At 46.9% G+C, this 26773-nt stretch overlaps 1 protein-coding gene across 4 annotated transcripts; it reads left to right on the top strand.

Moving 5' to 3' along the window:
• The first annotated feature begins 968 nt into the window (after positions 1–968).
• On the top strand, positions 969–26740 carry LOC111169819 (5-phosphohydroxy-L-lysine phospho-lyase). 4 transcript variants are annotated; one of them, XM_089909792.1, is made up of 14 exons: positions 972–1071; positions 1781–1930; positions 2137–2255; positions 3410–3569; positions 6844–6918; positions 7689–7776; positions 7854–7970; positions 9515–9597; positions 9852–10077; positions 22242–22396; positions 22803–22892; positions 24755–24885; positions 25905–25982; positions 26443–26733. In XM_089909792.1, exons 1-13 carry the CDS (start codon positions 1013–1015, stop codon positions 25952–25954), a joined length of 1503 nt encoding a protein of 500 aa, XP_089765918.1. In that variant the 5' UTR covers positions 972–1012; the 3' UTR covers positions 25955–25982; positions 26443–26733. The 4 variants fall into 4 exon arrangements, with proteins under 4 accessions (XP_022420032.1, XP_089765918.1, XP_089765919.1 ...); XM_022564324.3 differs by lacking the exon at positions 1781–1930 and having other exon boundaries at positions 969–1071; positions 26443–26734; XM_089909793.1 differs by lacking the exons at positions 972–1071; positions 1781–1930 and adding an exon at positions 3863–5651 and having other exon boundaries at positions 2147–3569; positions 7689–7970; positions 26443–26740.
• The last annotated feature ends 33 nt before the right edge of the window (positions 26741–26773 follow it).

Raw genomic sequence — 26773 nt, 5'->3', positions numbered from 1 at the left:
ACAGGAGCAACAACAGGAGCCTCCCTTTCCCCAGCCTGCCCAGGCCACCCAGCTCAGGCTGCAGTCTTACAGCCTTGCTCTAGGGTTCACCGAGGCAGAAAGTCCCAGGAGGGGATATCTCTCTGCTATCCCGGGTTCCCATTCCCTTAGGAGCATTTTCCTCTCACTCCCTGGAATTAAGAGTCCAGCTTCTGCTGCACACTTGCTGTGTGTCTAAGAACAAGCCCTTTCCCTTTCTGAGCCTCCGTTTCCTGGCCATGTATAAGGCTCAGGAAGCCTCCTAACTCTCCTCCCACCTAAACACTGTAAGATTCTCTTAGTGCTGCTATAGCTTGTGTTCACCCTGCCTGGATTCCAGCAGAAGTCCTGGAGGTCATGCCCAGGACCTCCTCAGTCAGCTCCAGCAGTGGCCTTGTGCCCTCCTTCTGCCCTTCCTGCTGCTCCTTCACGGGGCTGGGAAGTCCAAGATCCTGCCCCTGGGCTTCGCCTACTTGAGGCCCCAGCTGTGCACCAGGCTGGGTGCCTGTCACACGTTCCCACTGAACGCTTACGGCTCATCCCATTTTATGCACGGGGAAGGCGACTTAGGGACTGAGCTCGAGGCCCCTGCCGAGGCTCAGAGACCCCCCTCGAGTGCTGGAGCAGCGGCGGGGTCACCGGGGGGCACTTCCCGGGGAGGGAAACAGCAGCGGCCGGGAGGGCGAGGACCGTGGTGCGTTCCCAGGGCCGGGGCAGCACTAGGCGAGGCGAGCACAAACCCGGCTCCCGCGCGGCGTTGTCTAAGGAACTTCGCAGAGGTGGGGAGCCCGTCAGACTCTTTAGCCAACTTAATTAAGGAACAAACTCGAAACAGCCCACTTGGGGGCGGGGCCGCGGGGCAAACAGTAGCTCCGAGTCGCGCTCTGCCATGGGCGGGGCCCGCAGCGGGGGCGGGGCTTGGGCGGAGCCGGGACCACCCCACCCCCACCCCCGACCTCCGCGCAGTGTCTCAGAGCGAGTGCTGGCGGGCGCCATGGCCACTGATCCGCGCGGGAAGGCCGCGACTCTGGCCCTGAGGAGGCGGCTACTCAGGTACCGAGACGGCGACGCGGTGGGGGGGGGGGGGGGGGGCCGCGCACAAGGCACGCACGTCCGGCGCGAGCCTACAGGCCCCAGCCCCCGCGGCCTCGCACGACCTATCCCTGTTTCGGCGCCTCTGGCCCCAGAGACCCCGCCGCGCGCAGCCTGTCTCGGCGGTCTTATCCCGCGCCTCCCCCGCAGCGTCTTATCCACCCCCGCAGCCGGGCTCCTGGGAGGACCTCGCCCAGTGGTGGCCCGCCCTCCGGACCTGGGCCCGGCTCGGGAGTGACCCAGGAAGGGGCTGAAAGTCCAGACGAAGGGTGGGGTGGGGTGTCGGCTCACAGGCAGCCTTAGAGAAAGTCTACCCTTGACCTGTGTCTGAGGGGCTGTCGGTGGGACGTGGGGCATGAGGCAGCCTTGGGCTAGAGCTTGGGGCTGGCCCCCACCAGGGCAGCAGGCTTGGAGGGCAAGGACTTGTTTAGGGCCGAGAGCCAGCCACCAAATGGTGGTGCCCTACTCACTCATCCCAGCAAAGAGACACTGCCTTAGGGACCCCGTGTGGGTCTGGAGCAGCCACCTTTCCCGGGACCCGAGCGACTCAATGGGCACATGTGGGAATGAATGAAGCCACATAGCCTTAAAATGACTTAAGAAACAATTTGTTTTTGTTTGTTGCGGTACGCGGGCCTCTCACTGTTGTGGCCTCTCCGTTGCGGAGCAGGCTCCGGACGCGCAGGCTCAGCGGCCATGGCTCACGGGCCCAGCTGCTCCGCGGCATGTGGGGTCTTCCCGGACCAGGGCTCAAACCCGTGTCCCCTGCATCGGCAGGCGGACTCTCAACCACTGCGCCACCAGGGAAGCCCAAGAAACAGTTTGTTTTAGCAACTTCTTACCCCATCCTTTTCTCCTTTCCAGCCACCTGTGGAGTGGGGGAGGGAGTGGAGGCAGGGACGCAACAACTTGCCCTTCAAGCTTTTGTCCTTTCCAGAAACTGGGAAAGGGTAGGGGGAGGCCTGTGATGGGTGGATTTCTCCCTTCCGGTCTTCAGACATGGCTGTCCATTCGTTGTCCCCACAGCAATTCCTGCAGACTCTTTTTTCCTGAGGATCCTATTAAGATTGTCCGGGGCCAAGGGCAATACATGTATGATGAACAGGGGGCAGAATACATCGATTGCATCAACAATGTGGCTCACGGTCAGTATCATACCTCAAGATGGGGCAGGAAAGCATGCCAACACTATGAACCTGGTCCAAGGGTGAACCTGAGGTTCAGAGAGGTACAGAGAACTCAGGTTCTGCTTAACCAGCATCCATGTGCAGAGGAGACCCCGTCTTTCTGGGGTAGCTGTAGAAGTTTCCAAGCAGTAGCTCTGCTAAATCAGCAGGAGTCAGAGACCTAAGTCTAAGGGTCCACTTCCACTTGGGACTGATAGTGAGCTCAGAGAACAGCAGTCAGCCCAGCCATGGCCAGCAACCCAACAGGACCCTGGCCGAGCCCTGGCAGTCATGGCAAGGCTTCAGCCCATGTGATCATCTCAGGTCCTGGACAAGGAAACTGAAGTAGGAATTCAGTTATCCAGATGAGGCCACCAGAGCTGGTGGAAGGAAAGGGAGTTCCAGACTGCCTGGGTTCATATCCCTGTCCTCCACTTGCTATCTTTGTGGCAAGTTTAGGCCTCTGTGCCTCAGTTTGCTCATCTGCAAAATGAACATGATAATACTTGGTATGCACCTCCAGATGTTTTGGGGGATTAAGTGGGTTAATTCATGTAACTTGCTTTGAGTGTGCCTGGCACTTGGTGAGCACCCAATCATCTTCATTCTCTTATCATAATCCTTGGCCATTGGCCATCATTACTTCCAGCCCCCCTGCCTGGTGAAGTCAAGCCACTGACGACACCCCTACCCCTTGTCCATCCCCCATATCCCACACCCCTGTCTTTGTTGAGCAGAAGGCCTCAAGAAGCTTCCTAAAGAGCACAGGTTTTCATATGTATATGTATAACTGATTCACTTTGTTATAAAGCAGAAACTAACACACCATTGTAAAGCAATTATACCCAATAAAGATGTTAAAAAAAAAAAAAAAAGAGCATAGGTTTTCGAGATCAGGTTTCTGCCAGAGAACTTTGCCTTCTGCCAGAATCTCAGGGACTCCTTTCTAGGTCTCCCTTTCCAGACTGGCACCTCTGTCTCACCCCCTCTGTCTTCAGACTCCCGTCTTTCCTCTGTACCTCTGCCTCTATAACTGCATCTCCTTTAGTTGGGTTCACAGATTGGGGCTGGGAGAGGCCCGGAGGGATTGGCTGAGTGAGGCCGGCTGTGTGATGGAGGTGGCCCTCTTGCAGTTGGGCACTGCCACCCTCTCGTGGTCCAAGCAGCACATGAACAGAACCAGGTGCTCAACACCAACAGCCGGTACCTGCACGACAACATCGTGGATTACGCACAGAGGCTGTCCGAGACCCTACCGGAGAAGCTCTGTGTATTTTATTTCCTGAATTCTGGGTAAGTGCACTGTGGCCAGCCCCCAGCAAAAGGATGAGACAACGATGGAGAGATTTGCTCACATGGCATTGTGGCATTTGCTCACGTCGGCATTGTGTAGCCGACGGAGTGTGGGGAGAGGCAGCCCTCAGTGGGCCAGGCACCCACGCTTCCTAGCGGCAGGCCCCACTGCTTCTCTGTCAGATCCACTTTCCTGTTCTCTTTGTAAGGAGTGCCATTACCTCTCTTCTAAGATCATTGTTGGGGCTTACCAAGGTAATATGTTCCTTTATTTCTGCTTTATGCATACACAGGCACAGTGCTGGGAGCTACAGCCAAAATCCCTGCTCTGTAAGGAACAGAAACATCAAAGATGCTTCAAAGAAATACAAAATTACAAAGAGGAATCACTGTCTGGAGGAAAACTACAGAGAATAATGAGGCATAGAAGCAGTGGGGTGACCTGGCCTGCTCTGAGAGGGTTGGGGAAGGCGTCCCTGAAGAAGTGATGTTAGGCTAAGAGCTGACTAGGGGATAGCTAGATGAGGAGGAAGGTAAGGTGCTGCCCGCTCCATTGGAAGTGTTCTTGTCAAGGTCACCACACGGAACAGCCTGTACAGAGGTCCTATGGCAGGAAGAATATTTGGCACCCCAGCGCACTTGAGCTGAAAGGCAGCCAGTGAGGGAGGGCAGAGGGTGGGAGCCTGGGGACACTGGGGAGGGAGGCAGAGCCCATCACCCAGGGCTTTATTGGTCAAGTGAGGAATCTGTGTATCCCAAGAGCATTGGGAAGCCATCAGAGGGTTTTAATCAGGTAAGTGGTGTCATCAGGACTGGAGGAAAGCAAGAATGGACACCATTAGGCACCAGTTTAGTGACCGGTGATAGGTTATGCTACACTGGGAGTAGCAGTGGAGGCAGAAATGGCAGATGATGGCGTGTACACAGAACCAGCCCAGTGTGCCTGGGAGAGAAAAGTACAGAGAATTATGAGGCATAGAAACAGTGGGGGGACCTGGTCTCTTTGCTGCCCTTGTCTTCCTGTTTCTCAGTAATATTGACAGAGTTACCACTCTCTCTGGAAATGCTTTCTGGTCTTGATTCCAGAACATTTCACGCTTCTTGTTTTCTGCCAGCTTCTGGCCACTCCCCCTGTCTCCTATGCCGATTCTTCCTACTCTATTCCTCAGGGCTGGTCCTCTCTGAGCCCTCTGCCTTCCTTACCTCATCCATTCCCGTGTATTACATATCATCCACATGCTGGTGACTCCCAACTTTGTATCTTTTTAAAATTTATTTATTTATTTGGCTGTGCCAGGAATTCGTTGCAGCACGCGGGATCTTCATTGCGGCGTGCAGGATCTTTAGTTGCGACATGTGAGATCTAGTTCCTTGACCAGAGATCGAACCCGGGCCCCCTGCATTGGGAGTGTGGAGTCTTAACCACTGGACCACCAGGGAAGTCCCCCAGATTTGTATCTTAAACCCAGATGTTTCCCATGTGTTCCAGCCTCAAGGTTCTAACTGCCCACTTGACTTTGGAACAGGTCTAACATCACCTGTCCAAAAGACATCAGGAGTTGATCGCCAGGTTTCCTTGGTGGCGCAGTGGTTAAGAATCCGCCTGCCAGTGCAGGGGACACGGCTTCTATCCCTGGTCCGGGAAGATCCCACATGCCGCAGAACAACTAAGCCCATGAGCCACAACTACTGAGCCTGTGCTCTAGAGCCCACGAGCCACAAATACTGAGCCCGTGTGCTGCAACTACTGAAGCCCGCATGCCTAGAGCCCATGCTCCACAACAAGAGAAGCCACCGCAATGAGAAGCCCTCGCACCACAACAGAGTAGCCCCCGCTTGCTGCAACTAGAGAAGGCCCGTGCGCAGCAACGAAGACCCAATGCAGCTAAAAATAAATAAATAAATTTATTTTTAAAAAAAAGAAAAGAAAAGAGTTGTCTTCGCTAACACCTGGTGTGGGACCACGGCACTGGCTCTCCCTGACATTCTCAGGCACCTACCCCAGACTTTCCCAAGAAGACCGGCCCTCCCTCACCCTATCTGTCCTGGCAAATGGCAGCACCGTCTGCGCCTCTGCTCAAGGTAGAAACGCACCCTCCTCCCAGTCCTGCATCAGGCTTGCCTCGTCTGTCTCCAGGTTGTCTCCTAACTCCATTCATCTCTCTCTGTCTGCGTGGTCACCACCTGCTCTCACCTTCGTGTCCTCCTTCTAGGTCTCCTCACTTGCACTTTAATTCCCTTCTACTCCATTATATACACAGAGAGGCTTCCTCCTCATATGGGAGCTGAATCATGTCCCTTCTTTGATTAAAACTTTTCAGTAGCTTCACATAGCACTGAGAAGAAAATCCAGGCTCCTTCTGCAGCCCTGCCTATCTCCCCACTTCCTCTCTCATGCTGCCCCTGGCCTCCCTTGTCTTCTTGTGGTTCCCTGAGCAATTTTCCTTCACAAGGTCTTTGTGTGTGCTGCTCACTCTGCCTAGAAACTTCACCCTCAGGACTCTACAGGTGTGGCCTTCGTCTGTTCTGGCTGCCGTAACAAAATACTGTAGACGTGGTGGCTTAAACAGAAATTTATTGTCCCACAGTTCTGGAAGTCAGAATCCAAGATCAAGTTGCTGGCAGATTTGGTTTCGTTGAGTCCTCTCTCCTTGGTTGCAGGTGGCCACCTTCTCACTGTCTTCACATGGCCTTTCTTTGGAGCATGCACACCCCCGGGTGTCTCTCTGTGTGTCCAAATGTCTTCTTACAAAGAGACCAGTTGTATTGGATTAAGGCCACCCAGATGGCCTCATTTTAACTTAATCACCTCTTTAAAGGGCCTGTCTCTAAATAAAATCACATTCTGAGATACTGGGAGTTAGGACTTCAACACATGAATTTGGGGAGACACGATTCATCCCATAACACCCCTTATCTAAGGTAGGGCCCCACCTGGTTCTCTCGGTACCCTGTGTCCATTGTAGCACTTACCAAATGATCATTCTGTCTTTGTTTATTGGCTTTCGTGACACATAGTAGAATGTAAGTTCCAGGAGGGCCAGAGCCTGCCTGTTTTACTTAACTATTTTCGCCCCCAGCTCCTAGCACATTGAAGGCATTTGATAAATGTTTACTGAATGAATAAGCGAATGACTAATGAATGGTGTCCTAAGAATCTTCTTGCTGCTGGAAGGGCTCTTCCTTCCCTCCAGGTTTCTCTGTAGAAAGCAGTTATCCTGGAGGGAAAGCCCTTGGATAGCTGTCCAAGCAGTATCCACTTTTTCTGTCGTAGGTCAGAAGCCAACGACCTGGCCCTGAGGCTGGCGCGCCAATACACAGGACACTGGGACGTGGTGGTATTAGATCAGTAAGTGCCATTTCCAGAAGTGTGGGCCTGCTGCTTATTGGGGATCAGTGAGGCTCTGATTTTGGGTGCCTTGGGCAGGAAAGATGAGGGGCCTGGGCCTGGAGAGGATCATGAGGACCTGGCCACAGAGACACCCCACACACACACACCAGGCGGCTCTTTCCCCCGGGTGTCTCTTCTGTGGTGGCAGCTTCTGGGGAGCAGAGAATGCTTTATAAGGTGGTGAGAGTTGGTCCCACATATTAGGTATTAAAACTGTTGTAGGGACTTCCCTGGTGGGCCAGTGGTTAGGACTCTGCACTGCCAATGCAGGGGGCGCGGGTTTGATCCCTGGTTGGGGAACTAAGATCCCACATGCCGTGTGGCACGGCCAAAAGATAAAAAAAATAAAATTAAAAAATGTTCCAACAGTAGCTCCCATTGTACTGAGTATCTGCTGTGCACAAGACCCAGGCCCAGGGTTAGAGCATTATCACATTTAAGGTTCATTACAACCATGAAGGAGAAACACCACCACCCCCAACTTTACAGGGGAGGGAACTGAGCCCAAAGATTTTAACGATTAGCCACCGTTACATAGCTAGTAAGTGGCCTTGGAGGAAGGCTTGCTGACTCCAAGGCCTGTGCTCGTTCCTGGCCCTAGGACTCAGGCTGTGTCTGAAAGGTTGGTCTTCCCTGAGTGTTTCCTGAGGTGAACAGACAGTTGTCAGGGCCAGGCCAGGAAGTACATGCCACCTGGGTCTGAGCCCACTCTCCCTTCTCCTTCCCAGTGCTTATCATGGTCACCTGAGCTCCCTGATCGACATCAGCCCCTACAAGTTCCGGGACCTGGATGGCCAGAAGGAGTGGGTCCACGTGGTATGCACTGCTCAAGTGGGCAACAGGCCGGTGCTTGCGCCTCAGCCTGGATGACATGGTGCTGTCACTCCCCACAGGCACCTCTCCCAGACACCTACCGGGGCCCCTACCGGGAGGACCACCCCAATCCAGCTGTGGCCTATGCCAGTGAGGTGAAACGTGTGGTCGGCAGCGCACAGGAGAAGGGCAGGAAGGTAACCACATCCACGCAGGTCTGGTCCAGCAAACAGCAAATGTTGCCAGCCCTGGACTGGATCTTGGGAACCCTGAGAGAAATTGGAACCAGGGCCTGCCCTTTGGGAGTCTAGTAGAGGGCATAAGTGCTCAGCAGAGTGTTTAGGTAGAGATATGTCCTGGGCGTTATTGGACTCCAGGGGCCCAAGCTGGACTGGGGTGTGTGTGATGGTGGGCCCGTGGAGGGGGTGCTGCCTGATTTTAGTAATATAAGGTGAGTAGGAGTTAGCCATTCAAGGTGGGGTCGGGGTAGACAAGGAAAGGCATCCTCAACAGAGCGGCGGCCTGTGCAGGAACCATGTGAGTATGGGGCCAGGCTGAGCCGGCAGGAGATGAACCTAGAGAAGCAGGCAGGACCATAGGCCCGTGGACTGCAAGTACCCCTTTAGCTGAGGGGCTAGAGGCCATGGGAGACCTTTATAGAGTTTTAAGAGAGAAGGTAATAGGACCAGGGGATGCAGTTGAATGGGGCCAGTCTGAGGGCAGGTGACATGAAGAGGCCCTGTTGGCCCGAGTGAGCAATGGGGAGACCCACCCAGGGCAGCGTAGTAGAGATGGATTGTGGGGCAGAGACAGGAGAGATATGTCATACCCTGGAAGAGCAGCAGCCATGGCAGCAGTAGAGGGGAGGCAGCTGGCGATTGGTATTAGGGCTCTCTAGAAGGCTTTGCTGAAGGAGTGACAGCTGAACACAGGATATATAGCAAAGACAGGCCAGGAAGGTTGGCAGAGCCAGATCCAGGAAGCCTGGCCCATGCATTTCCGATGTTCTGCACCTACTTATATAAAACCAAAAAAGAGATTCCTGTGGTGGCAGCATGGGTGGGTGACCGGTTTCCCACCCCGCCAGTCCTTCCTTCATCCCAGCAGTAGCCTCTGAAGCAGCTCCAAGGCAGAACACAGTTTGGAAGTCATTGCTATAAGCAAAAGGGTCAGTGAAGGGTTTTAAACAGGACAGTGATGAGCTCAGTGTCTACACTGAGGCATCACCCTGGTGGCCAGTGGAGGATGGATTGGAAGAGGTGTCCAGTTAGAAGGCAGGAGGCCAAGGCAGAAACTGGCAGGTCTGCCAGGAGGCAGGAGTATCCAGCGGGGAGGGGAAGGAGTGGGTGCAACGATGTTACAGGGATAGAGTCAGAGGCTGTGCTGGCTGATAGATGAAGAAGGAGGCTGGATCAAGGATGGGGCCAGATTTCTGTCCTAGTTGGGAGGGATGGGACTCACCATATGGGAGAAGGGAAGGAACAGGCTTATGGGGGAGAAGTCTGGATTTCATCTGGAGCATGCTAAGTACAGGGGGTCTGGAGGCATCCAGGTGGTAAGAATTGGTTCAAGGCCTGAAAAAGCTATGTCACAGACCCTCAGGTGTGATGTGGAGCCCAAAGTGGGGGCACAGTGCGGACAGTAACTCATCATGTTTGGAGCCAGCACTGAGCCAGCATCAGCGGACGTGCTCAGCTTGCAGCTCAGCCCCTCCGCAGTGCCATTCCCTTCTCCTCCACAGATTGCAGCGTTCTTTGCTGAGTCTCTGCCCAGTGTGGGAGGGCAGATCATTCCTCCTGCTGGCTACTTCCCAGAAGTGGCAGGGTGAGTAGGTGGGAGAGGCTGCCTCAGGGTGGGGTTTGCCAGCCTTTGTTCCAAATTCCAACCTCAGCCTGGCAATTCCTGCCAGAATTGTCAGACAAAGCCCCTGAAGAAATAGTGGCTCCAAGAAGGCCAGCTATCTGCGTAAGGTCCCCACCTTACTGTTGGCAAAGCCAGGATTCAGAGTCCCAAGACCCAGCTTCTGGTCTCCTCCCTCTCACCACAGTCCCCCATCAGCCGTGTGTCCTCTGCCACAGGCACATCCGCAGGGCCGGAGGGGTCTTTGTTGCAGACGAGATTCAAGTGGGCTTTGGCCGAGTAGGCAAGCACTTCTGGGCCTTCCAGCTGCAGGGGGAAGACTTTGTCCCCGACATTGTCACCATGGGCAAGTCTATTGGCAATGGCCACCCTGTAGCCTGTGTGGCCACAACACATGCTGTGGCGAGGGCATTTGAAGCCACCGGCGTCGAGTACTTCAACACGGTGAGTGAAGGCTCCAGGGCCAGGAAGCACCATGGTGGCTTCTGTACAAACAAGGCCACTACTACTCACTAATTTTCTTGTAAATATAGTTGTTTTATCGTAAATATTACAGTAAATATAAATAGATATAACCCATATAAACAAAAGCTCGTTGGATTCCTCACAAGTTTTTGAGAGTGTAAGGGAATTCTAAGACCGAAAGTTTGAGAACCACTGCATTATCATTCAATTCTAGTTTTTTCAAATCTTTTTGTTAACTTCTGACTTACTGCCACTTATTCTTTTGATACTTATTCTGTAAAATGTGTTGAGGTGACCTGGTACGTGATTGTTCTACATGTCCTTGGGAAATTGTGGGTTCTCTAAATGTTGTTTGCCAGACTCCCTGAATGTCTCTTAGGTCACACTTGTTAATTGTGTTGTTTGAATCTTCTGTATTCTTACTGGATTTTTTTTTTCCTACTTAACCTATTAATAATTAAGAACTGTGTGTTTAAATCTCACACTATGATGAAAAATGATCAGTTTTTTTCTTGTAATACTGTTAATTTTTGCTTCATATATTGTGAGGCTGTTAAGTAATATATATGTTACTTAATAATATTAAGTAGTATATATATATACTTTTGGGTATTTTTGGCCGCGCTGCTTGGCTTACAGGATCTTAGTTCCCCGACCAGGGATTGAATCTGTGCCCTCGGCAATGAAAGCATGGAGTCCTAACCACTGGACTGCCAGGGAATTCGCAGTATATATGGTTTTTTTTTCTGTATGTTCATTGGGAATTGAATCTTTTTCTTGATTGAGGTATAATTGACATATAACATTATATTGATTTCAGGTGTACAACGTAATGATTCAGTACTTGTGTGTGTGTATGTATATATGTGTGTGTGTATATATATGTGTGTATGTATATATATATATATATATATATATATATATATGGTGATCACCACGATAATTCTAGTTAACATCCATCACCATACATGGTTACAATTTTTTTTTTCTTATGATGATGAGAACTTTTAAGATCTGTTAGCAGCTTTCAAGCATACAATACAGTATTATTAACTACAGTCACTATGCGGCCCTGGGACTTATTATTTTATTTTATACCTGAAAGTTTGTACCTTTCGACCCCCTTCACCCATTTTGCCCACCCCCACCTCTGGCAATCACCAATCTGTTCTCTGTATCTAAAAGTTCAGGGTTTTTTGGGTGTTTGGTTTTTGGTTTTCTTAGATTCCACATATAAGTGGAATCATATGGTATTTGTCTTCTCTGTCAGATTTATTTCACTTAGCATAATGCCCTCAAGTTATGAAAGCATCTTGTTGCAAATGGCAAGATTTCCTTCTTTTTTAGGGCTGAATTTTATATATATACATTCCATTCATCAATCAATAGACACATATCTTGGCTATTGTAAATAATTCTGCCATGACTGTAGGGGTGCAGATAGCTCTTTAAGATAGTATTTTCAGTTCCTTCAGATAAATATCCAAAGTGGAATTGCTGGATCACATGGTAGTTCTATTTTTAGTTTTCTGAGTAACTTCCACACTGTTTTCCATAGTGGCTGCACCAACGTACATTCCCACCAACAATGCACAAGGATTCCTTTTTCTCCACAACCTTGCCAGCACTTGTTATTTCTGGTCTTTTTGATAATAGCCATTCTAACAGGTGTGAGGTGACATCTCATTGTGGTTTTGATTTGCATTGCCCTGATGATTACTGGTGTTGAGCACCTTTTCGTGTACCTGTTAGCCATCTGTATGTCTTTGGAAAAATGTCTATTCAGATTTCTACCCAATTTTTAAAAATTTATTTATTTAATTTATTTTTGGCTGTGTTGGGTCTTCGTTGCTGTGTGCCAGCTTTCTCTAGTTGCGGCGAGTGGGGCTTCAGTAGCTGTGGCACGTGGGTTCAGTACTTGTGGCTTGTGGGCTCTAGAGCACAGGCTCAGTAGTTGTGGCGCACGGGCTTAGTTGCTCCTTGGCATGTGGGATTTTCCTGGACCAGGGCTTGAACCCGTGTCCCCTGCATTGGCAGGCAGATTCTTAACCACTGCGCCACCAGGGAAGCCCCTCTACCCAATTTTTAATTGTATTGCTTGGTTTTTTTCTACTGAGTTACATGAATTCTTTATATATTTTGGATATTAGCTCCTTATCAGATACATGATTTGCAAATATTTTCTCCCAGTCAGTTGATTGCCTTTTCATTTTGTTGATGATTTGCTGTGCAAAGCTTTTTAGTTTTATGTAGTCCCACTTGTTTATTTTTGCTTTTGTTACCTTTGCTTTCAGTGTCAAATCCAAAAAATCATTGCCAAGACCAATGTCAAGGAGCTTACCGCCTATGTTTTCTTTAGGAGTTTTATGATTTCATGTCTTACATTCAAATCTTCAGTCCATTTTGAGTTAATTTTTTGTGTATGGTGTAAAATAGTGGTCCAGTTTCATTCTTTTGCATGTGGCTGTGCAGTTTCTCAAGAATTGAGTCTTTTATTATATGGAGTAATAGTTTCCATTCCTAATAATGTTTTTGGTCTTAAAGTTTATTTTATCTGATATTATAAAGCTAAGTCAGCTTTCTTTTGACTATCAATTACCCAATGTATTATTTTCCACCCTTCTATTCTCAACCTTGTGTGCTCATGCTTTAGGTGTATTTCTTTTAACCAGCATATATCTAGAATTTGGGTTTTTGCCCAAATCTGTTAATATTTGACTTCAAAGTAATGACTTTAAATTTAACGTAACTATTGATGTATTTAGGCCTGTTGCTAGCATCTTAATTTATAATTTTAGCTTACCATACTTTTCTGTGTCTTTTAATCCTTCCTATTTTATTTAAGTATCTGTATTACATGTATTTCATCCCAAATTCCTTTCAGTGGAAGCCTTTATGTTGCGAACCTTCTGAGGTCTTCTGTGCCTAAGGGTATTTGTGTCAGGCCCTCATATTTAACTATTTTAGCTAAAAATAGAATCTAGGTCCTAGTTACTGTAAAAGTATATTCCAGGGACTTCCCTGGCTGTCCAGTGGTTAAGACTCCACGCTTCCACTCCAGGGGGCACAGGTTCAATCCCTGGTCAGGGAACTAAGATTCTGCATGCCACGCAGCAGGCCTAAATAAATAAAGTCAGTGCTGATGGATTCATTTTTTTTTAAAAGTGTATTCCATTGTCACCTTGCATGCAGTGTTGCTGTTGAAAACGCTGAAATCACTGATTCTTTTTTAGTTGAGATATAATTCACATATTATAAAATTTACTCTTTCAAATACAAATTCAATGGTTTTTAATTCAAGTACAATTCAGTCTTTTATAGTATACTCACCAAGTTGTTCAGCCATTATTACTGTCTTAATTTTCATTGTTGTACATTTTCATCACCCCAAAAAGCAACTCCATACCCATTAGCAATCACTCCCCATTGCCTTTTCTCTACAAGTACTGGCAATCACTAACCTTCTTTCCGTCTCCATGGATTTGCCTGTTCTTGACATTTCACATAAATGCAGTCACACAATATGTGACCTTTTGTGTCTGGCTTCTATCACGTAGCATAATGTTTTCAAGGTTCATCCATGTTATAGCATGAATCAGTCTTTCATTCCTTTTTATGAATGATTAATGTTCCATTGTATGAGTATACCGCGTTTCATTTATCCATTCTTCAGCTGATGTTTTGGTTGTTTCCCCTCCTTGGTTATTATGAATAATGCTGCAGTTGACCATTCAGTGTAGATGTTTTTGTATGGAATGTGTTTTCAGTTCTTTTGAGCGTATGCCTTACCTATGAGTGGAGTTGCTGGGTCATATGGCAACTCTTAAGTTTAACTTTTTGAGGAATGACAAAGTTTTTCCAAGCAGCTATACCACTTTACATGCAACGTATGAGGGTTCCAATTTCTCCATATCCTCTCCAGCATTTATTTTCTCTCTTTTATTATAGCCATCCTAGTGAGTGTGAAGTGGTTTCTCGTTATGATTTGCATTTGCCTGATGGCTAGAGGTGCTGAGAATCTTCTCATGTGCTTATTGACCATATATATATATATATATATATATATATATATATACACACATACACACACATATGTATGTATATATATATGTATCCCATTATATATGACATATATTCCAAAGAATATATCCTTTGCAAATTTTTTAATTGGGTTACCTGTCTGTTTTTGCTGCGTTGTAAGCATTCTTTTTTTTTTTTTTTTTTTTTTTGCGGTACGCGGGCCTCCCACTGCTGTGGCCTCTCCCGTTGCGGAGCACAGGCGCCGGAGGCGCAGGTCCAGCGGCCATGGCTCACGGGCCCAGCCACTCCGCGGCATGTGGGATCTTCCCAGACCGGGGCACGAACCCGTGTCTCCTGCATCGGCAGGCAGAACACTCAACCACTGCGCCACCAGGGAAGCCCTGTAAGCGTTCTTTATGTATCCTAAATACTAGATTCTTACCAAATACATAAAATTTGTAAGTATTTTCTCCCATTATTTGAGGTGTCTTTTCACTTTTTCGATAGTATCCTTTGAAGCACAGAAGTTTTTAATTTTGATGAAGTCCAGTTTATTTTTTCTTTGGTTGCTTGTACTTTGGAGTCATAGCTAACAAACCATTGCCTAATCAACGGTCATAAAGATTTACACCTCTGTTTTCTTCCTAGAATTTTATAGTTTTTATTGTTATATTTAGGTATTGGATCCATTTTGAGCTAGTTTTTAAATATGGTATGAGGTGGGGTTACTTAACTTTGCATATAGATATCCAGTTGTCCCAACACCTTTTGCTGAAAAGACTGTTCTTTATTATATCTTATCCCATTGAATGGTCTTGGCACCCTTGTCAAGAATCAATCAACCAGGGCTCCCCTGGTGGTGCAGTGGTTAAGAATCCACCTGCCAATGCAGGGGACATGGGTTCAAGCCCTGGTCCGGGAAGATCCCACATGCCGCAGAGCAACTAAGCCCATGCGCCACAACTACTGAGCCTGCACTCTAGAGTCCACGAGCCACAACTACTGAAGCCCGTGTGCCACAACTACTGAAGCCCGCGCACCTAGAGCCTGTACTCTGCAACAAGAGAAGCCACCGCAATGAGAAGCCCGCGCACCGCAACAAAGAGTAGCCCCCGCTCTCAGCAACTAGAGAAAATCCGTGTGCAGCAGCGAAGACCCAATGCAGCCAAAAATTAAATAACTGAATTTAAAAAAAAATCAATCAACCATAAATGCATGATTTTTTTTTTTTTTTTTTTTTGGCTGCATTGGGTCTTAGTTGCAGCACACGGGATCTTTGTTGTGGCATGCAGGATCTTTCGTTGCAGCACACAGTCTCAGTAGTTGCGGTGCGCAGGCTCTCTAGTTGTGGTGCGCATTTTCTAGATCTAGCACGTGGGCTTAGTTGCCCCATGGCATGTGGGATCTTAGTTCCAGTTCCCCAATCAGGGATTGAACCTGCATCCCCTGCATTGGAAGGTGGATTCTTTAACCACTGGACCACCAGAGAAGTCCCAAATGTATGGATTTAATGGTTTATTTGTAAACTTCCAGTTCTGTCCCACTGATCAAAAATCTGTCCTCCTGCCAGTTGCACACAGTCTAGACTACTATACTTTGTAGTATGTTTTGAAATCAGAAACTGTTAATCCCCCAGTCTTTGTTCTTCTTTTTGAAGATTGTTGTGGCTATTCTGGGTCCCTTGCATTTCACTATGAATTTTCATAATCAGCTTGTCAATTTCTACCAAAAAAGCAGCTTGGAGTTTGATAAGAGATTGCATTGAATCTGCAGATCAATTTGGAGAGTATTGCCATCTTAACAGTACTAAGTCTTCTAATCCATAAACATGAGATATCTGTCCATTTATGGAGGTCTTTGTTTTTCAATCATGTTCATAATTTTCATTGTAAAAGTCTTTTTCTTTTTTTTTTTTGGCCACACCACATGCGGGATCTTAGTTCCCTGATCAGGGATTGAACCCACACCCTCTGCAGTGGAAGCGCAGTCTTAACCACTGGACCTCCAGGGAAGTCTCTGTAAAAGTCTTGGAACTACTTTTGTTAAATTTACTCCTAAGTATTGTATTCTTTTTCATGCTTTTATAAATTGAATTGCTTTTTTCATTTCACTTTAAGATTCTTCATTGCTGGTGTACAGAAATACAGTTGATTTTTGGATATTGATCTTGTATCATGCAGCCTTACTGAATGCATTTATTAGCTCTAATAGTTTTTTATAGATTCTGTAGAATTTTCTGTGTACCAAATTATGTCATCTGTGAATAGAAATGGTTTTCTTGTTCCTTTCCATTCTGAATGCCTTTTATTTCTTTTTCTTGCCTAACTGCCCTAGAACCTCCAGTACAATATTGACTACAAATGGCAAGAGTAGACATCTTGTCTTCTTCCTAATCTTAGGGGAAAACATTCAGTCTTTCACCGTTAAGTATAGTATCAACTGTGAGTTTTTCATAGAAGCCTTTTATCAGGTTGAAGAAGTTCCCCTTTTTTCCTAATTTTTGAGAGCTTTTATAATGAAGGCTGTTGGGTTTTATCAAATGCTTTTTCTTCGTTTATTGTAATGATCATGTCATTTTTTTTTTGTCCTTAATCCTATTAATATGGTTTATTACATTATTTGATTTTCACATGTCAAACCAACTTTACATTGCTGAGATAAATCCCACGTGATCATGGTGTATAATCCTTTTTATATGTTGCTAGATTAAGTTTGCTATTGTGATTTTTGAGGATTTTTACATCTATGTTCTTAAGAGATATTGATCTGTAGTTTTCTTGGGATATCGTTGTCTGGTTTTGGTATCAGGGTAACACTGGCCTCAAAGAATGATCCAGGGACTTCCCTGGTGGCGCAGTGGTTGAGAGTCCGCCTGCCGATGCAGGGGACACGGGTTCGTGCCCCGGTCTGGGAAGATCCCACATGCCGCGGAGCAGCTAGGCCCGTGAGCCATGGCTGCTGGGCCTGCGTGTCCGGAGCCTGTGCTCTGCAATGGGAGAGGCCACAACAGTGAGAGGCCCGCGTACTGCAAAAAAAAATGATCCAGGAAGTGTTCATGCCTCTTCTATTTTCTGGAAGACTTTCTGAAAGATTGGTAATAATTCTTTCAACATTTTGGTAGAATTCACCAGTGAAGCCATCTGGTTCTAGGCTTTGCTTTGTGAGGATTTTTTTATTATTAATTCATTCTTTTTACTTGCCACAGGTCTATTCAGATTTTCTATTTCTTCTCGAATCAGTGTCAGTATTTTTTATCTTTCTAGGAATTTGTTCATTTCATCTAAGTTATCTAGCTTGTTGACAGACAGTTGTTCACATTATTCCCTTATACTTCTTTTTACTCGTATAAGATTGGCAGTGATATGTCCTCTTTCATTCCTGATCTTAGTAATTTGACTCTTCTTTTTATCTTGGTCAGTCTGGCTAACGTTTGTCAATTTTGTTGATTTTCTCAGACAATCAACTTTTGGTTTTGTTGATTTTTTTCTATTGTTTTTCTATATTTCTATTTATTTCCACTGTAGTCTTTATGATTTCCTTTATTTTTGCTTTAGATTTAGTTTGCTTTTCTTTTTTATACTTTTTAAGGTGGAAATATTCATTTGAGATTTTTTTTTTAACAGAAGTATTTACAGACATGAAGTTTTCTGTAAGCATTACTTTTACCACATCCCATGAGTTTAGGTATGTTGTGCTTTCTTTTTCATTTATCTCTAAATATTTTTTAATCTCCCTGTGACTTCTTTGACTGACCCATTGTTTGTTTAAGCATGTTATTTAATTTTCACATAGTTTTTTAGTTTTTCAGTGTTCTGTTATTTATTTCTAGCTTCGTTCCACTGTGGTGAGAAAGATACTTTCTATGATTTCAGACTTTTAAAATATATTAACACTTGTTTTATAGCCTAACATATTGATATATAGTCTATCCTGGAGAATGTTCCATGTGCACTTGAGAAGAGTATTTATACTGCTTTTTTGAAGTGGAGTGTTCTGTATATATCTATTAGATCTAGTTGCTTTATAGTGTTGCTCAAGCCTTCTACTTCCTGGTTGGCCTAGTTGTTTATTATTGAAAATGAGAGACTGAACTCTCCAACTATTCTTATTGAATTCTGTAGTTCTCCTTTCAGTTAATTTTTTGCTTTACTTATTTGGGGGCTCTGTTGTTAAGTACGTATGTATTTGTAGTGGTTATATCATTTTGATAGATTGACTCTTTTATCATTATGTTTTCCTGTGTTGCTAATAGCAGTTTTAATCTTGCAAGTCTTTTATGTCTGATATTACTACAGCCACACCAGCTCTCTTGGTTACTGTTTGCATGGCATACCTTCACTCTCTTGCTTTCAAACCTACTTGTGTCTTTACCAGTGCTCTTTATTTCTTCATGTGGATTTGATTTACATCTGATGTCCTTTCATTTCAGCCTGAAGAAATACTGTTAGTATTTCATGTAAAGTAGATCTGCTGCTGACAAATTTTTTTCAGTTTTTTCGTTATCTAGAACTACCTTAGTTTCTCCTCTTTTTCTTTTCTTTCTTTCTTTCCCCTCCTTTCTTTCTTTCTTTTCTTTCCTTTTTTATTCTGCACCATGCATCTTGTGGGATGTTGGATTTTAGTTCCCCAACTAGGGATTGAACCCGGGCCCTTGGCACAGAATCCTAACCACTGGACCACCAGGGAATTCCTGTCTCCTTTATCTTTGAAGGATACTTTTACTTTACAGAGAATTCTGGACTGACAGTATTTTTCTTTCATCACTTTGAATAGGTCATCCCACTGCCTTCTGGCCTTATAGGGTTTCTGATGAGGAATCAGCTATTAATCTTGTTGAGAATCTCTTGTACATGATGAGTTGCTTCTCTCTTGCTAATTTCAATATTCTCTCTTTGTCCTTTTTTTTTTTGAGTTATAATTGACAGACAACATCATATTAGTTGCAGGTGTACAATATAATGAGTCAATATTTGTATGTATTGCAAAATGATAACCACAATAAGTTTACTTGACATCCATCACCGTAAAGTTACAGTTTTTTTTCTTGTGATGAGAACTTTTAAGGTCTACTCTCTTAATAACTTTCAAATATACAATACAGTATTGCTTGTTTGTTCTGGCAGCGCTGTGCAGCACATGGGATCTTAGTTCCCCGACCAGGGATCAAACTCAAGCCCCCTGCAGTGGAAGCACAGAGTTTAACTATCGGACCACCAGGGAAGTCCCCAGTATTATTAACTATAGTCACCGTGCTGTACCTTACATCCCTGTGACTTATTTACAACTGGAATTTTTTTACCTTTGACGACCTTCACCCATTTACCCACCCTCTTGTTCTTGTCTTTCAGTACCTTGGTTATGTTTTGTCTAGGTATGAAACTTGTTTATTCTACTTGGAGTTCATTGAGCTCCTTGGATGTTTAGATTGTTGTTGGGGTGTTTTTTTAGTCAAATTTAGTAAGTTTTTGACCATTGTTGCTTCAGATATTCTTTCTGCCCCTTCCTCTCCTTCTGGAATTCTTATTTGCATATGTTGGTATGCTTGTGTCCCACAGGTCTCTGAGGCTCTGTTCATTTTTTTAATTCTTTTTTCTTTCCAATTTTCAGACTGGACAGTCTCAATCAACATATCTTCAAGTTTGCTGATTCTTTCATCTGCCTGATTAAATCTGCTGTTGAGCCTCTTAATTTTTCATTTCAGCTCCAGTGCTTTTCAACTCCAGACTTTCTATTTAGTTCTTTTTTATAATTTCTATTTCTTTATTGATCTTCCAAATTTGGCAAGACGCCATTTTCATGCTTAGCTTTTAATTCTTTAGATATGGTTTCCTTTAGTGTTTAAGCATATTTATAATATCTGATTTAAAGTCTTTGTCTAAAAAAAAAGAAAAAGTCTTTGTCTAATAAGGCCATCATCTGGGCTTCCTCCGTAACAGTTTCTGTTGATTGTATCCACACCCCCCACCACCACCACCCCATATATGGGCCATGCTTTCTTCTTTCTTTTCATGATTCATAATTTTCTGTTGAGAACTAGACATTTTTAAATAATATAATGTGGCAACATTGGAAATCATTTTCCCTCCTCATGGTTTGTTGTTGATGCTTTTTGTTGTTGTTTGTATATTGCCTTTTCTGAACTAGTTCAGAACAGACAACTAATGTTATCTATTATGCTAGTTCAGCATCTTGGCCAGGCCACAATTCTAAACCAAAGATGCTGTGGGTAGAACACACGACCTTTTAACAAGTTCACAGTTGATAATAATATGCAATAAATAGCCTCAATCCATCCCCTGTGTCCATGCCACACATAATTTGCTTTGGACATATCAGAAAGCTGCCTCACAGCAAATCACCTAGGAAGCTTTTTATGATCACAAGTATGAGGTTCTGCAAGCAAATTTTCAAGATGGTCTACAGGATACCACTGCATACCCATTAGAATGGCTGCAATTAAAAACTGCAACAGGGCTTCCCTGGTGGCGCAGTAGTTGAGAGTCCGCCCGCCGATGCAGGGGACACGGGTTTGTGCCCCGGTCCGGGAAGATTCCACATGCCGCAGAGCGGCTGGGCCCGTGAGCCATGGCCGCTGAGCCTGCGCTCCGCAACGGGAGAGGCCACAACAGTGAGAGGCCCACGTACCACAAAAAAAAAAAAAAAAATGCAACAATTCCAAATGTTTTTGAGGATGTGGAGCTACTGGGATTTCATAGACTAATGGTGGGAATGTAATATGGTACGACTTTGGAAAACAGTTTCACTTTTTTATATAGTTAAATATATATTTATCAAGCTGTCCAGCAGTTCCACTCCTAGGTATTTACCCAAGAGAAATGAGAACGTATGTTAACAAAAAGACTTGTTATAAATGTTTATAACAGTTTTATTCGTAAATAGCCCAAAACCAAAATAAGCCCCAAGGGTCTATCAACGGGAATTTGGATAAACAAATTGTAGTGTGTCCATATAATGGAATACTATGCAGCCATAAAATGAACAAACGACCAATACACACATTATAGATGAATTTTAAAAACATGTTGAGCAGAAGCCAGGCACAAAAGGTTACATATTTTGTGATTCCATTCACATGACATTCCAGAAAAGGCAAAACTATAGTGACAGAAAGAGTCAGTGGTTGCCTGGGCCAGTAGTGGGTGGAAGCACAAGGAACTTTGGGGAATGCTGGAAATGTTTTGTATTTTCATGGTAGTGGAGGTTCCACAGGTATATACATTTGTCAAGTCACACTGAACTACATACATTTTAAATATATGCAGTGTATTTTATGTAAACTATACCTCAATAAAGTTTTGTGGTTTTTTTAAGATCTAGTTTAAAAAAAAAAAAAAAAAAGATGGTCTGCAGGAGACCCCTTCCTTCTGACTTTCTGCAATGCAGGTCCTCAGACACCTGCAGGGCCAGGTGGAGGAAGTGAGTCAAAGCACTCAGGGTGCCTGAAGGGGACAGGTAGTGCCAATGTAGCCAGATAGGCTAGGTTTAAGTCAGACATATTTTTGTGTTAAGTCTCTTCTTAAGACATTAGCACCTAATTCAAAACTTTTAATTATGCCACACAAGCCAAACAAAATGAATCCTCAGGCTGCATTTGGCTCACAGGCAGCTTGTGGTCTGCGCCCTAAAATCTGCCTTGGGCTCAGCCAGCAGAGCTGTGAGCTGGAACCACAGAGTGACTTTTCCTGGGTGTGGCTCTGGCATGCTGCTCTTGACCCTCCTTGAAAGAGGTGATGGGCAGTGCAATGCAGTGGGTCTGGGTCCAGTCCATGAGATGGGGCCCTGAAGCCTTTTGACAAAATCAGCTGTGTGGGAATGCCCAGTACATCCTCTCCTCTGATTTTTGCTTGTTCTTGGGGATCCTATTGCACCCCTGGGGGTACTTGGCCTGGATTACAGTCACATTAGCACCTGGAAAGATGGGACAACCCATGGGGGACTCAGAAGAACCCCATTTACTGCCCAGCATGCTGAGCCCTGAGGGGTTCAGGCCTGTGTTCATCACTGCCTTTGCACTGTGTGTGGCAGTTCTGCTGCCCTTCACAGTCCCTGGGGCATGGCCCACTCTGCTGAGCACCTGACATGCTCTTTGTCCCCTGGCTCAGTTTGGGGGCAGCCCAGTGTCCTGCGCTGTGGGGCTGGCCGTCCTGGATGTCTTGGAAAAGGAGCAGCTGCAGGCTCATGCTGCCTCTGTGGGCAGCCTCCTGATGGAGCTCCTTGGACAGCAGAAAGCCAAACATCCCATCCTTGGGGACATCAGGTGAGGCTCAGGGTAGCAGTCACCACCTGCCAGGGGCCCGGTGTGGTTCCTTCATTCACTTCATCACCACCTGGGATGGTGGGAACTTTTATCTCCACTCCGCAGAGGAACTGAAGCACCTACAGGTGCTACTGCCCAAGATGGCACCTCTGGAGGGAGGAGGGGGGTGAAGCCAGGATCAAACTTTCCTCTATCCACATTGAGGGCCCCTCACCATCACAGTTACTTCCTGGAACTGTTTTAGCACCCTCCAAGGGTTCCTACAGCTCTCAGCCTCCCCAGGAGGCAGAGGTGCAAGCCCTGGTGGGCTTTCTGACAGGGGCTTGGCTGAGGCCCAGGCAGAGAGTGAGAGCAAGGACCATGGTCCCTCAGGCCTGGCCTCCTGAGATGTCACCTTCTGCTCCAGGGGCGTTGGGCTCTTCATTGGTGTGGATCTGATCAAAGATGAGGCCACAAGGATGCCAGCGACCGAAGAGGCTGACTATGTGGTATCCAGGTATTTTTTCTTGAAACAACTTGTTTCTACGGCCCTGACTGGGAAAGAGCTCCCCTCTTGCCTCTCCCAGGCACGCTGGGCCCACACAGGGTTGACTGAAGGAGGTGGCCTTTAGCCTCTGGGTTAGAGGGCTGCCAATCTGTGCACCCCTTTGACTGGGCTCTGCGGACAGAGAAAGCGGCCCCATCAGCTCTGTACCCAGTGCCTGGCAGCAAAGGCTTCAGATGGGTGCGGTCCGTTCCCAGCCTGAGCAGACACTTCTGCCAAAAATGCCAAAGCTGCAGAAGCTCTCAGACCCAGGCAGCCCCAATGCTGCATTTCACAGCCCCAGGCTGCCCGAGGGAAGCAGCTTCTCCAGAGCCACACCTGAGGCTGTGGCAGAACCAGACTCCCCATTCCCAGAGGGTTTTCAAATAGGACTCCTGTTCCTTGTCTGAGTGGGGAGTGTCTGGATGACTCAGCATCTCAGGACTCAGGAGCCCTCGCTCCCAGTTCTGGTTCCCATGTTCTTTCACTTGAACCCCAGGCAGGACCCAAGCCGCAGGACCCTTTCCCTTCTTGTTTCGTTACTTCCTTTTTATTTCCATTCCTCACTCCTACCTCCTTCCCCCACCTTGGAAAACCCATCTAGTGTTTGATGCGTGTCCTTATTCAAGTTGTGAAATGTGTGTCATTCTGTTTCGAATTCACGTAAACAGTATTGATGTAAAAATCGTTCTCCCCACACGTTTTCTGAAGCTGACCCCTCCTGCGTGGCTGCCCAGCCCCTGCCTTCTCTGTGCTGGTTGGGCACATCCACCAGCTCACCCACCCCTTCCCCCAGGGAGCCTCAAGACTCAGAAATTCAGGATGGTCTGTGGGAAGGAGGGAGTCAGATCCTCAGCCAAGCCTGACCTCCTCCACCTTATAACCACCCCTGTGGTTTCTCCAGTTCAGTGAAGAAACAGAAACCAGGCGGAACGGTGTTTCAGTGGCAGTCACCCTGCTAAAGGCAGAGCTGGATTTAAAGTCCAGAACCTGATCTTTCTAGCACAGATGCTGTCAGTGCCAGGAAGACTGGGATGCGAGAAAGGAGCCAAAGGCAGGCTGAGGACACCCTGCTCCTGACAAGACTTACATAAAAGGAATAAATAAAAAAGAATGAGAGTGGGGGGGGGGGGGTCAGAGAGAGTGTAAATACAGTCACATCAGACCCCTTCTCTCAGAGGCCAAGATACCTTCCTAGGTTGAAAGTGTAAATGTGGAATATTAAAAACATTTATTAGATACCAATGATGATGTTAAATAACTTCCAAAAAGAACTGGAAATTAAAACTGGATAGTCCTGTCTGGGGTTACAACATAACCTGGGGGCAGAGTAGAGAAAGGGTTGGCAGGGAAGTTAGAAGCTAGGTGAGGGCTCCATGGGTTCACTGTACTACTCTCTTTGTGAATGTTGGACACTTACCATATAAAAAGTAAACCATACAATGTCACATAAACCATGTTAAAATGAAAAATGCAAGGACTCTTGCTGTCCACATTGTAGCCCCGTGGCCAATCTCGGCTTCAACTGGGGCTCCAGGGATGGACGAAGCAAGACCCCTGCTTAGGGGTGGGGGGGTGCAGGCAGCAGGCTCAGGGCCAGATGTAGGGCACCCCAGACAGGGGCCTCTGATGCTGGGCCATAAAGTTGGGCAGGAGTTTGGCAGGGGGTGGCCAGTGCTGTATCCTGGTGGGAACTGGCCTATGGAAGGTTCTGAGGGCAGTGTGGCTGGAGTCGCGCCCACGAGGCCAAAGCCAGGCTGAGGAAGGTCTGAAAGGCCCATGTGAAGTGCCCTTGGCTGGTGGGCAGCAGGCCCTGCTGTGTCCTATCCTTGCAGGCTGAAAGAAAACTACATTTTGTTGAGCACCGACGGCCCCGGAAGGAATGTCCTGAAGTTCAAGCCCCCGATGTGTTTCAGCTTGGACAACGCACGACACGTGGTAGCAAAGCTGGATGCCATCCTGACAGGTGAGCCTGGACACCCAAGGGGCAGCTGATAACTGTGTCTCTACAACCCAGCCTGGAGCTAGGACCTCCCAGCATGCCCAGGGACAGGGGTGCAACAGCTGAGCCAGGTGTCCTCTGAACAGTGCAGGGAGTAGGGAGCTGAAGTGGAGGCCTCCCCTATTCCTGCCTGTGCCCCCAAAAAATCTGAGCCCTGGGTAGATGGGAAATGAGCCACCACCCATCCTGCCTGGGCAGGCACCAGTGTGGCATGCAGGACAAGGGAAGCAGGGCTGGGCTTTTAAGCCCAACTATCGGAACTAGTGGGAGGTTCCATTGTGTCCTTAAAGCCTCCCTGAGATGTAGGTGGCAGTAGCTTTGCTTTCTTCAGCTGCTAAGTGGCTGAAATGAGATTTGCACCCTGGACTGATTCAACACAAAATGAAATCCCTCTGCACATTCCTTATCATTTAGGAAAGTCAAACTCTCCTCTAAATCCACTTACAAGGAAATCTATAATTACCAAATTGGACACATCGATGCACTGAGGCGATGTTGCATGTACAGAGCTCAGTGGGGGACCCCAAAATAGGCAAAATGCTATCTTCCTGATAGAGATCAGAGCAGCCCAGCTACAACCACCCCCACCCCACCCCCAGGCTATTTCACTGTGGTCACCAGGTCTCTAGAGCTGAGGCCAGTCCCTACTAGACACAACTGGAGGTGGTACGGAACCTGCTGGGGGAAGGGAATGTATTTTCGGGAAGCCTGCGGAGGAAAAGCTGACTGGGCACAGAACTGGCTTGGAGTTACTGTATAGGAGGGACTTCAGTTGAGCCTGGAAGCCTCAGGAAATCTGAGGGCTGGTTTTGTCCTCTTGGGAAATTGTTGCTGACCCTGTGGTGGCCTGTACACAGGGGTAAAGGGTGGGACAATGGGCTTGGACAGGCCAGTGGGCCCAGTCTCCACAATGCCATCCAAGAAGCCTGGACACTGAAGGCAGAAGTCTTTAGCAGAGGAGAAAGGTTGACCATCTTTTTCAGACATGGAAGAGAAAGTGAGAAGTTGCAAGACACTGAGGCTCCAGCCCTGACGCAGCTCTGCTGAGGCGTGTCCTCTAGGTAAGTGGCCTTACTTCTTGTTCCTAGAGAACCAGAACTGGGTTCCTTACCACCCATTTAGTAGCTCCTTCAACATTCTTGTTCCAAGTGATGTCCCCTTCCCACAGGTTAGTTTTAATACTGGGAGGCTCTGGCTGCCTTGGGCTCTCCCCATCCCCCACCCCAGAAAAATCTCCAAAGTACTTAAGTTTGCATTTGATGGCTGAGCAAAGAATATAGCTATTTCCTCCCTTCTCCAGCGGGTTCCTCCACGGGAGAGCTTCTGGCAGGCTTTATCCACCTGCAGCCCCCAGCCAAGTGCTGTGTCTTACAACTAGCTATCTTAGGCCTCAGCCACTAGACTTGGGGTACTCCAATCAGGCCAACAGATAGGCCCTGCCATAGGGGGCCGTTACAACCAGGAGGGGCACCATCTCGCCCAGATCCAGCTGGCCCTTTGTGTGTCTGCTCTTATCTTTAGGTTCACACTGTCTTTGCTGGGAGAGAGAATCCCACTTCCAATGGCAAGTCAAGACAGGTGTTCCAAGGTGCTCCAGACTCGAACTGCCCTGGGGCAGTGTCCCCACTGAGGGTGGTAACCCTCACTGTACTGTTTTCACCCCCTTGAACAGCTGCCCCAAATATCTGAGCCACTCCACTTTCTTTAAAGGGGCACAAGTCCTAGGCCCTAGGCAGGGCCAAGTCATTAAAGGAAACTAACCAAAGATGTGGAGAGTGTGTGCTTATGCCTGACAGGATGCAGGTTAGGTGGTCTTGGAGGATACTGGAGCTCTGGAGCATCTGTCCCCCTT

The sequence above is a fragment of the Delphinapterus leucas genome, chromosome 3, assembly GCF_059928025.1.
Source record: "Delphinapterus leucas isolate spDelLeu-1000000601 "Yukka" chromosome 3, BTC_Dleu_Yukka2, whole genome shotgun sequence".
NCBI lineage: Eukaryota > Metazoa > Chordata > Mammalia > Artiodactyla > Monodontidae > Delphinapterus > Delphinapterus leucas.
The sequence above is the reverse complement of the archived record's forward strand: the minus strand, read 5'-3'. Positions and strand labels throughout refer to the sequence as shown.